Consider the following 13068-nt stretch of genomic DNA (forward strand, 5'->3'; position numbering starts at 1 on the left):
CCAAACATACCTGTTAAGAGCCTTGCATTTAGCTGTGTAATTGCTTAAAACTGGGTTGAATTATGCCCTGTGTGGACATCGCCTGCAAATGTCTCACCCTTCAGTGACTCAAGTCAATGACACCATGCAGTACATTTGTCATTCCTATTTAAAGAAAGAAGGCCACCATCGCAGATTCAAATGACTCATTGCTTATGTGGGGTTGCTGAAGAGAGAAGTGCCACACCCTCTAAACAACAATGCGCACACGTCACAACACTACACAGCACATCAGATTTGATTTAGTCTAGATTTGTGTCATGAGATTCTGCATTACAGTCTTGGATGGGCAATCTAAGCCTACTGTATATACTGTACTTGTCCTACGACAAATGGCAAAAGTAGCCGATTTGCTAGTGTCACATGGCCAGATTATTGGATAGCTTTGCCTATCACTGCCTACCAATTGTCTAGATACATTCAGTGTATGGGCTTGGACAGCCAGCGAAGGCAACCGGTGACAAAGCCACACCCCCTGCTTTTTAAAGGACACGCCTTTACCACCTTTACTACACCGACTGAATGCCTTCACATTGGTTCCACACCACAATAAAGTTTTCTTTTTCATCTCCGAATTGTTACCACCCACCTCTAGCCCACACAGAATTAGAACATCACTAGACTTATCAGTAGGTGGAGATCTCTTAAAGTGTGGCTACGTGAGAATACCGATTTGAGCTTGTAGATCTGATCTTTCCGCTATTTTAGAAAATGAAAAAAGAAAAAAAAATCACACCCAGTGTGAAGTGGGCGGTGTGGTCATCACAGTGGTCATCATAGTGATGGAAGCTCACTTTAAAAAAATATGGATTTTTTGAAGTGCATAATCCTATTTATAGGTTATTAATGTCATCATGTGTCTCGCTAGCCAATCACAGTGCTGAATAGAGTCAGCCAATAGAGTCAGCCAATCACAGTACAGCTAGGGGTGTACTAATGAGCCAATCACAATACAGCTAATGAGGTGTCCCAACCCCACTTATAGGGGCGGCTACACCGCCCAACGACCCCACTAATAGGGGCGGCTACACCGCCCAAAAATATAGTTCGCCTGACATGGCCAACATAGGGACATCTTGGTAAAAGTAGTGAAAAGAGAACAATTTCTGACAGTGTTTCACCTTCAGTGATCAACTAGCTCAGTCAGATGGCATGCAAAAGCCTCATACTGTGACACACACACACACACACGCACGCACACCCTCGTCAGTGTCATGAACAATGGTTGATAGGCAGGGACTAGCAGTAATTGTTCAGGGTGGAGCAGGGAATCCTAATGTTGTGTGTGTGTGTGTGTGTGTGTGTGTGTGTGTGTGTGTGTGTGTGTGTGTGTGTGTGTGTGTGTGTGTGTGTGTGTGTGTGTGTGCGTACTAATGTGTGGGCTACTGTTATTGATAAGTTCAAAGTGTACTTGGAAGTGTGTCTGTCTGATCATTGGTCAAGCAATCAGACATTTGAACACAATTAACTTGTAATGTACATCACTAGCTCTCTGACCTCACTCTGACACACACACACACACACACACACACACACGCGCGCGCACACACACACACGTGCACGTAAATGCTAACGCTACGCCCACACTGTACTGGATCACATTACTTATACTGTAAGCTGAAAAAGAAAGTGTACAGTATGCATTGCAGACTCTTTTTAGGTTAAGCATGTCTAAGCAATTTTATGCGATGTTATTACGCATGTGTGTGATAACACACACGTGATCTTATCCAAAGAGGTGTCTGATGTATTGCGCTTTTATTTTATTTATTATTATTATTACAAAAGTGTTTTGCCCTTGTTTTTTAAAGTATTTTTTTAAGGTGTGACAATGAAGTCTTTCTGCATGCATGCATTCATGTGAGTGAGTGAGTGAGTGAGTGAGTGAGTGAGTGAGTGAGTGAGTGAGTGAGTGAGTGAGTGAGTGAGTGAGTGTGTGCGTGTGCGTGTGTGTGTGTGTGCACTGTTCCCGTACCATTGTTGGTATGCCTGACACAGTCCTGCAACACAGCGTTCCACTTCTTATGTTCCTTCTCCGTCATTACACAGAAGTAATGGTGATGGGCGTAGGGGTGCCACAGGATGAGCGGGAACTGGGTGGCACACTTGAAAAATTGACTCTTGCTCGCTTTGGCCTTGATACCTGCAAGCCAAATTCATATAATAAATATGAATGATGAAAGTAACAATGAACAGCAACTCAACCAATGTGTCAGTCAGTATTAAAATATCACTGTGTATAAGCAGTACTGTATGTACAGTATATACTCTCTCTTGTACCCGTTTCTCTTGTGCCCGTCTCTCTCGTACCTGTCACTCCCGTACCCATCTCTCTCATACCGATCTCTCTCATACCTGGCAGGCTGGTGTTGATCAGCTCCATGTACTCGTCCACTGAAGTCAAGACCTGGTATCCAGCACAGTTGATGGTGGACTTAGCGTGCAGGCCTCTGTCATGAGCCTGACAAGACAGCGAGGACAATTACTAACTGATTTCTAATTGTGTCAGTTCACAATAAATAACAATTTACAATTTAGGTATTTGGCAGATGCTCTTTTATAGAGCAACTTATACAAGGCCAAAATCGGAATAACAATAATTATCATCATCATTATCAATAGTGCAGCTGCCGTTTGGGGCATTGATGCCTTTTAGAACGCATGGCCGTTCAGAGCAGGTGTAATCGGGAGAACCTCTCATCTGATGGACTTCACGCTCAACAATTCCCTTCCTTGGGTCCTCAACAATACCTACGCCAAGTGTGAAGTCGATCGGATGAACGGTACTCGAGATATGTAAAGGACAGACACACAGACAGACACACACATACTGTACAGAGATTCCTGGAATGTATAGATTATTGTTATTGTTAATCTTACTATAATACTAAATATTTATATTTACAATAGAATAGCACAACTCCAGCAAATGCAGATACTGGCTGTTTTGTAGGAGTGATTACTCACCTTTTTATTGTCATACAGGCTGATGTTATAGGTATTCGAGATAAACACAAAACGATTCCTCCATTTCTTGTTCTCTTCAAGATATTGAAACATACTGCCTGAGAAGATGGACCTGTCCTCAAGTGGGTCCTGGAAATGAAAAATCATTGCAGTTATTATTATTACTACAGTGGAGGTTTCACAATACTGTGTGTGCTTGTTGATAGTGTAATGTTTACTCCTTCCTCCTCGTTGTCTATCACAGTTAAATCTTCAGCGTTGTTTTAACTTGTGAGTGTAAAATGACTTTTAAACTGTTAAATTAATCATTTTTACACAGACGCCGAAGTTTTTACTGTCTACACATTAAATCTCAGCTGTCAAAGTAAGACAAAATGTATATGATGAAAGGAGTGGACCCTCACAAAAAAGAAAATGACAGGAACTGAATCAATTCTGAATCTTACAATTTTACAATCATGGCATTGACCACCAGGATAAATAATTTACACCAAGGTCACACATATAGTATATAATATATCAATGCTCCATCAAGGTTGATAACCAGACCCATTGAAAGAGAAAGTTAGGATACTATTTGATCTTGCAGCAACGCGATCACATGGTTCATTGCCTGTGCCTCATCAACGCCCATTATGAGGATTTAATGTTTGGAACTATGGTTCACTCGATGGTAAGCGTTACTGGCACATTCTTCTTGTTCTTTGTTGTTATCACTGAGCACAACAAAACAAATCCCACATCAACTGTAAGTTGGTTCTGACAGTAAATGATTGGATATTGAATATTATACAAACATTATTAGTTTACAACTTAAGTCTAAATATTATTAGTTTACAACGTAAGACTATGGAAGTGTCGTAACTCTCTTTCAATGGCTCTGGGTTGAGCTGATGCCATTGTCATAACCTTGAAGCTTAATGGGTGCTTCCCATGTTGTGGGGGTGCAGGACTGAACCAAGAACAACATGTGTGTTTACACAGCTATATACAACACCCACTTTGTTTTTAGATTTCCTGTCTTAGATCAAATAATACCGTAATGCAAACAACTCAATCTCGGCGAGGAAGGAACACAGTAAAGTCCATTGTGTTCATTGAACTCTGAGAGGGTACAAATGGAACCAAATGGTCCATTTGGTTCCATTTGTACCCTCTCAGAGTTAAATGAACACTCAGGACTTTACTGTTAAGGAAATAGTTAGGGACAGGAGAGGAGGGGGAGCAGGAGAGAGGGGCGAAAGATACCACCAGGTTTAAAAGCTTGTTTTGCTTCCTGGAAAATGTGAAATTCTCCCATTTCTCTGAGCATGAATCTGAATACGCATTCAAAGAGTCAGACTAGTATCACTCTGCTGCGTATTAATTCTTGCACCTGTGTTCTGTCCCGCTGCAACGCTATCACATTAGGTTTCACAACAGTGGATACGAGGAGTGATTCATGGCTGTCCATGCATGAAATGTGCTCCACTTTCCATCTAATGGCTCCATGGTTCCGTCAGGAGCGGTAACAACTACAAAGGCACAGACCGCTGAATGGCTGAACTGTGTCCGTCCGTTTTCCGGGGTAGACTGATTGTTGAGCGGACTAAATATGATCACAAACACTACCGTATTCTTTATGGCTATAATGGCACACTGTACGTGGGATGCATATACAGTACACACTCTTTTGCTTGTAGTAGGAGCAAAACTGGACAGTAAAGGAAGAGATCTTGGGTTTCTTCTGCTTACGTTTATTTCTTTCACATTCTCCATTTGTACACTCCGCAAAGTTAAATTAACAATAAGGGTGTATACTCATATCAGTCATGCCCAACCTTCATAAATTCAATTTGACAAGATTTGTATATCTGGGGGTCCAGACGTCCTTTACTCTCTTTGTACTGTAGGTATGGGATAACATAATAGTATAATATACCAAAACCTTTTTTTATCCCTTCTCAGATGCCATAGCACATTGTTCTAGCTGCTAAACCCACACCGATCATAAGGATAAGGATAAGGATAATTCCTTTTAACAGGTCGTTCATGAAAGTCCTTGCGGTCTTGTTTCCAATGAGAACCTGTGAGCAATTGGGGTTAAGAGTCTTGCTCAGGGACAAATTTCATATCATCGGCACATATGCTGGGATAGCCTGGAATCGAACCTGGGGCAACCAGGGCCAGCTGGTTCCCTAGGCGGGCTCACTAACCACTCAGCTATGGCCGCCCCCCAATCATGTAGTTGGATGGATGGAAACTTAATCTCCAGATGGAATTAATTTATATTCAGAGTGATATCAAATTGAAAAGAAAAATGTAGAATGTGATTTTTGTACTTGTGTCACTTCAATAAAAAAGACTAAACCGAGTTCATTGTCTGAGTATGATTGCTGAAACTAGGCCTGCATAAAAAATGTTGTGTAGCTATTTACAATCTGAAAACATTTGGGCTCTTAGGTGATCTGTAGCTGAAACCCGAGAACAATAGTCACACATTAGCCAACAGAAACTGCAGATGTAAATGTTGGCTTTGGCATGGTAATGTGTGTTTCACTTCAAATTGAATTGTTCTACTTTCAAATGGTTTATTGGGGCTCCTTAAAAATGTTTGTTTTTAATGTCAATAATTAAAGTAGCTATTCTTCTTCATAATAACAAGTGATATACTGTAGTTATAGCAGTGACTGAGACAACATACTGAAAAATAACTCTGTATAACTGAATGCGCATGAGCAACTGGTCACAGCCCACATCAAGTCACCTTTTGACCAATGTGGCCCCCCACCCCAAAATGAGTTGCCAATACTATACTTGGAGTCAGGATGGCCTAGAGGTAAAGAGGCCACCCAGTAACCAAAAGGTCGCTGGTGTGATCCCCGGCACTGATGGTGTATTCCAGTTGTGGGCTGGTGACTGGGTGTAGTGCTCTGACCTCTCTAATGAAATACATTATGTGTAAATAAGGAGGGACATGCGAGAACACAAATTTCAACTGGCTTGTGTACATTGACAATAAAAGTAAACTTCTACTATATACAGTAGGACTACCCCTGCATAGCGGCTATAAGAGAGGGTGTACTGTTAAGAGAGAGTGGCTATAGTAAGAGAGAGTGTTAAGAGAGAGTGGCTATAGAAAGAGAGAGTGGTCCAGGATGTACATCCCTGTAGGAATGGAGTGTGTGTAAACTTGCCTTCCTGTGAAGGAGCTGTGATTGTGTTCCTCCTCCTCCTTCAATCTCGTAGCGGACGCTGTTGAAGAGAGCCACTGCATACTGCTGCTCGTACAGGGAACCAAACTCCCTCATCACGTCCCCGGTGCGAGCTGGAGGCAACACACACACACACACACACACACACACACACAGAGAATGATGTCTTGCATAATGATAGCAATTAATTGTATAGCACCTTTACATTACTAGAGGTTCACACCTACGTCGCACCGCCGGCGCTGATCCAACTGATATGCCCAAATATTGAGATCTCTGTCTCTGTACCTTTTGTGCCCATATATGGAGAGCCCTGATGTCATCAGTATATGCCCATATGCCCCCCCTTTGTGCCCATATATGGAGAATGATTTGTTTGTGCCTGATGCCATGACGAAACATTGAGGTTAGACAACACAATCCATATTTGGGCGTAGCTGCATTGGGAACTCCTTATATGGTTATGGCTGAGTCATGGTGACATGAGCGTGACGTCAAGAGGTTCGCCCGCCCTCCCATTAGCCAATTTTAATATAGGATAATACAATACAAGCAGAAAATGCTGCACTTTTGCATCATCATCAGTTTGCCTGGCGTTGCTGGGGTTATTGCGCTGACAACGCCTCGCAAAATTGTGAGCATGTTCAGGTTTCAGTATGCAGCATTGGCCAAGTTATTGTGTGGGTGAATTGGTGAAATAGGCTCTCTCTCTCTCCCTACATCTGTCTCCCACCCTCCCCCTCTCTCGCTGACCGAGCTCTGGTCTGACATCATATTCTACAGAAACCGTTGCCTTAACTCCCTGGCTTGGTCAGAGCCATCCTACTATCCTACTACAAAATTAAACCTCTGTCTGTCCTTCTGTACTCATCAATTGTTCTCTTCAGTGGTTTGACCAATCGAACTGATGGACGGATCAGAACTGAACTCGCTCATGGGCATCGACCATTCCTTCACGATTTCCAAATTTAAGTTATTAGCATTTCTGTGAACTCTCACTCAATGACTGCTGTGGGAGGAGATGGGGAGAGTGACTCATGGGAGCAATGCCAGGGTTAATTGATCGGTATTTTGATAGGTGTTTCCAAATGTTTAATTGTGCTCACCTCTTTATAGCAGCATGTTGTACCTAGGCTCAGGGCAATACACACACACAATACCAGCTTGAATGCCGGCAGAGAGAGAGAGAGCTGGCTCAGACTGAGGTGCAAAGTTATAAAGGACTTACAAGCCCATTGTATATAGACCAATATGTGTGTGTGTGGGCACTGTGTGGTCAATCAAGTGCAGCTTTAATTACAAAATGGTTTCATCAACAACCCACAGTAGCACTCAGCATGCTACAGTTACTTAATGACCAATCGATGGACAAGGACTTTGATACAGTTGTGTGCTCGTTCTCATGCATTATTCTCCTCAGTGGGTTGGTATATCGATCTGAAATTGATTTCAAAATCTGCCCAAATTTAAGCTGTTTATTAGCATTATTGTCGTGGGCTACGCCATAACTGCTATGGGACTTGTAGTACCAGTTGAGGTAAAAGAGTACACATATGGGTGCACGGCACACTCCCCATGGATTAGTGGATGTTGAATTGTCAACAATCCATACCACGCATGCTGCCTAGCCTACACAGTAAAATTGTGAGTGTTATTTTAACTGACACTAATTTCATTAAGATTGGATTTTCATGGGTACTGTAATATGTCAGGTGACAGTATAATCATTATTGTTAATGTAACTCTGAAAGCTTATAAATGGAACCAAATGGATGTGTACACCCACAGTGTTAAAGACATACCACTAGATCCATCATCACATCAGAAGAGACCACCACTGCGAGGTCCAGTGTCAGCACCACAAATATTACATTTCTCCCAAAACAGTTGACTTGTGGCAAAAATTCTTTCCACAGTCTGAATCACTGAAGCTCCCACCCACCCCCACCCACCCACACACACACACACAAAACCACAAAATAGGACTGAACTCAAATGAGATTACAAGCAGCAACACTGGGGAATCCAAATCTCCATGACCTCCGCCCCATCACTAGGAAACGTTAAGAGTTTGTGAGCAGATCAGTGCATTCAGCTGAGTCAGGATGAGGAGAGATGTTTGTGGATGGGGGGAGGGGGGGAGGGGGGGGCACAGGAAGGAGCGAGCAGGTCTGGTGTGGGAGGGCAGGAAGGAAAGTGTCCACAAGACAGGATAGCGAGGGAGAGAATGCGAAGGAGGTTAGGATAGGGACAGAGTTAGGACGTCAAACACGGCCTTACCCCCAAAACACATAACTACTGTGGCAACACAATGAATCATATATGCTGACTGTTAATTTAACAAATGGATACATCAACACTGAGGATTTTACTGTGTACAGAGAGGTATAATGCTACTGCACTAAACCCATTGTTCATACTATACTATGAGCCATGTGGTTCTATTCATTCAAATCCTTTGTTATACCACCAGGGTATTCCTAGAATGCATACGAGTGTATCCTACTAATGGTTAGCAGCAGGATATTTTACTTAGGCCTATTTTCTTTTTTAAGAAATTTAAAACCGCAGTTAACCATTCAGTGGAGGAAAATGTATCAAAGTGTAGAAGCTGAGTGTTGCTTTATGAAAGTGTGTCACATTGTAGAAGAATAAGCCAAATTCTGAGACATGTTTGTCAACCAACAATTTATAATGATTTAAAAAAAGAGAGAGAGACATAGATATCTCAAGTGAACAGCTGTGCATTGTGTTTACTGTTGATAAAACTGTACCATTATCAACAGTCTATTGTTTTGGTCATGTGCTACAGTGCTTTTGAAATTAATTGCTTTTTTAAACAGAACCGTATCTGCTTTGTTTTGTTATTACTCCATAAATGTAGGTTCTGCTTTCTAATTTGAATGGATATCACATTTTGTGATGAAACCGTACATGACATATGAAATTGCATCAAGTCTGCGAGCTAGCCTGAAACACATCCATGTTCAACAACACGCAATGCCTGCCCTGTACAATCATGGCTATTTCTGCAGACTATACTTTCCACTGCCCGTGGCTTTGCCATGCCAGAACCAGAAGACAGGGCAAGCAAGCACGCATACATGAGAAATACAGGCACACGCACGCACGCACAGACACACAGCCACACACACACACACACACACACGAGAACAGAAGTCTTAGCAGCTCTTGTTACAACACACCACACTGCAAATTATCGTTTGGCTTGAAGGTAACCGTAAAAAAAAGGCACAGTTCCAAGTTAGCGAACTGTGCGCTAACTGTATAGACACTACAGTGTCTATACTGTATGTATTTAATGTATGTACAGTACATCATGTGAGCCTACAAGCCATGTTTAAGTTTATTCAGATCCCCATTAGCTGCCAGTGAGTTGGGGCACCACAATGGAAATCTGGGCTGGAATTGAACACTTTGCTTCCTGTTTCCATTACCGGCAGACAGACAGACAGAGGGCTTCTTTGACTGAGTATGGAATAAATGAAAACCTCCAGGTCTCACCACAGCTACATAGACACATAATATGAATTCAGTGCTGTATAATGTAGGATAATTGTGGTCCTCTCTGTAGCTCAGTGAGTAGTACAGCAGTGTGTTAAAGGTGCAGTAAGTGATATTTTTGGTTGAAATAAGTGTTAAATTGCTCTATATTCTGATAGTAATCTTTGCTATTGAGTGTTCTCCCCATCTCTCTGGTAAACAGGTTGGGATGCCAATTTTATTCAATCAGGAGAGAGAACTCGTACAGGATACAGGATAAACACGTGAAATTGGAATGGAAGACACAAAGAAGTGAGCCTAGAATACAACTAGAATATTTAAGCAGATAAATGGGCACTCTCTCCTGATTGGATGAAATTTGAAAACCACTTGAAAAGGTATTTTTCTTTTTATTAAAGAGCTGGAGACGGGGAGACCCCTGAACAAACACTCTATAGCAACGATTACTATAATAATATAGAGATTAAACCTTTTTACCAATACATTGAAGTTGTTTGTCTGTTTGTTATATATGCAGATATGATCCCCAAACTCTCCCACGTTTGTGCACTCCAAGACAGTACTTTGTGCCTGTTTCACCTGTGCAATGATGACATCATAGACTGGCCTCTAAACGGGTATTGGCGTCATGCTACTGACATCATAATACTGAAGGGAGTACCACCACGCATCAAACAGTTAACACAGACAGGCCCGGTGCATCACAGAGACAGGGCACATCAGCAGACAAAGGAATAAAGCACTGGAGAGTTCGGACAATTATACCTTTTTATTTACAAGGTGCTAATATAAAAAGTCAGTACCATGTCAATGCCAAGTGCATCTTCATCAGAGTCATGGCTCTGATGAAGATGCACTTGGCATCAAAATGTTAGTCACTTGTTTACTAAAAATAAATTTAGTCAGAGATGCTCCAGTGCTTTATTCCTTTTGTCATCATAATACTGACGTCATAGACTGGCCTCTCCAAGTACTATTTCACCCGTGCAATGCCGGGCAACGCTGGGAACCCAGCTAGTGTTATAATACAATGAGACAGCTGGTGCAATGATTCAATATGTGACTCAAGGTACAGGGATTTCTCGTAGTGATATTGGTGCCTAGAAATGACCAATACAGTATATGGTAATAATACCTCTGTGTACAGCGTCCTGACACAATAGGACCCACACAAATAATGTGTGTGTGGGTCCTATTGAACATCACAGGGCATATGATGATGAACATAGGTCAAACAATGCCTGGCGGGCTGGCCAATGCTAAATTGCATGGTACAGATACTACAGATCAGTCGCAGTGACGGGATTATAGTTTGTTGACAGTTGAGACACAGTCAATAGTACAAGTGAGGCTTACATTTATTTAAGTCTGACACTTTTGTCACATGACCCTGCTGTTCGACACGTCAACATTTCAGTTGACAATATCATGACATTGTTGTTGAGTGAAAGGGCCATGCGAAAACTTTTATTCTTAAAGGCACCGAGCTATGAGCTTGTAGAACTGCCATTTTTTGAAAAATAGATACATTTTATATATTTTTTGTAATTCAAATCTTTACTTCTGGGGGGGGGGGGGGGGGGGTCCCTGGAACACAATATTTTGAGATGGGGGTCCGCGGCCAAATACATAAATCACACTCAAGGTGGTGTTTAGAGCAGATGGTTACTGGGGTATGTAGGGTTGGTGGCAACCCTTCCTGCCCTGTTCTTCACCCTGGCATCATGCAGCTATTTCATAAAAGGCCAGCTGACAGCCAATCACCTGCTCTGCAGTGCAGATAACATGCTGGAGCTTGTCCTTGGAATAGAAGATGGTGGGAGAGAACCGCACTGTGATGATATTAGCAACGCTTTTAAATATTAGCTGTTAAAAGTGGGCTGCGGGGTGTCCTGGAGGCTTGGCATGGGTTCAAATCTGGCCGGACATCATAACTACACAGCAAAATCCCCCCCCCACACACACACACACACACACACACACACACACACACACACACACACACACACACACACACACACACACACACACACACACACACACACACACACACACACACACACACACACACACACACACACACACACACACACACACACACACACACACACACACGTGTTTAGTCAGCTATGTTTTATGGGGGTTCATTAACATATTGCCCTGTTGCCCTAAAGGAGCCCTGTATTCTAAAGACACACTGTATACATAGACACACGTGTGACCACAGCTTTATGTGGTATTTGATAGATAGACATGTGACCACAGTCTTATGTGGTTTATCTGATGATTTAATCAGTTTATAATGACACAACTCATGATCTGATGAGTTCCATTGTTGCCTTGTTGAGGCCTGCAATGCCATCAAGCACACTGGAAACACACTTTACAGACTCAGGGAGAAGCTTTAAATGTTTAGGGTGTTGTGTGCCGATAGTTTTGGTCTCAAAAAGTACCTTTGAATTTGCTGAATATATTCTTCCTCACCCTATCTAGGTTTATGCTGTCATCCAATGGGTGATTTATAGGGGTGTAACGATACGTTTTAACAACGATTCGATACGTATCACGATACTTGGTTGTCGATACGATACATGAACGATACAGGTTAATTTAGAACGATACGATACGTTTCGATTCAGCGATTTAGTCGATACGATACATGAACGATACAGGACAGGTTAATTTAGAACGATACGATTCCATTCAATGATTTAAAATCGATATAGTAACTATTTATTTACCCAAAAATTCTGTGTGAAAAATAAATACCTGGATACTGGATATAAACCCCTCTTTCTCTTTTTTTCTTCTTAAAAGTACTTAGTATTGATATAATTGATTATTTGCATTGCAGAACGATTCGATACGATTATTTGCATTGCAAAACGATTCGATACGATTCAAAGTCAAACGATACGATATTTAGCTGTTTGCATATCGATATAGTAGATCGTTGAAAATTCAAAACGATGCATCGATGCAGTTACTGTATCGTTACAGGCCTAGATTTACCATGTAAGCCAAACTTGTAGGGCTCAATGAATAGACCAGGGGCCCATTTGAAATGGGACAGTACTGGATTCTTAATGTCTTCATTATGACTGACAACGTAAATGTGATGTAAATAATTTTTGCTGGCAGGTAACACAAATATTTTTGCACACCTGAGTGTGTAGGTAGGCAGATGCATTCAGAAGATGTTTTCACTGAAAAGGTTTTACTAATGACTGCATCATAACACAAGAGGGGGAGGAAAAGAAATGTGACTCTGTGTGTGTGTGTGTGTGTGTGTGTGTGTGTGTGTGTGTGTGTGTGTGTGTGTGTGTGTGTGTGTGTGTGTGTG

General features: G+C 41.9%; 1 protein-coding gene across 1 annotated transcript in view; it reads right to left on the reverse strand.

Moving 5' to 3' along the window:
• niban2a (niban apoptosis regulator 2a) overlaps positions 1-13068 on the reverse strand; it is a 40506-nt gene that overhangs the window by 25083 nt on the left and 2355 nt on the right. Inside the window, exons 2-5 of the mRNA XM_080419967.1 lie at positions 6183-6313; positions 3007-3135; positions 2395-2500; positions 2015-2182 (exon numbers count right to left, since the gene is read on the reverse strand). Coding sequence (XP_080276093.1) covers positions 2015-2182; positions 2395-2500; positions 3007-3135; positions 6183-6313 — 534 coding nt within the window. The remainder of the gene's footprint in view (positions 1-2014; positions 2183-2394; positions 2501-3006; positions 3136-6182; positions 6314-13068) is intronic.

Source organism: Gymnoscopelus braueri, assembly GCF_963280865.1.
Source record: "Gymnoscopelus braueri genome assembly, chromosome: 22".
Classification (NCBI taxonomy): domain Eukaryota; kingdom Metazoa; phylum Chordata; class Actinopteri; order Myctophiformes; family Myctophidae; genus Gymnoscopelus; species Gymnoscopelus braueri.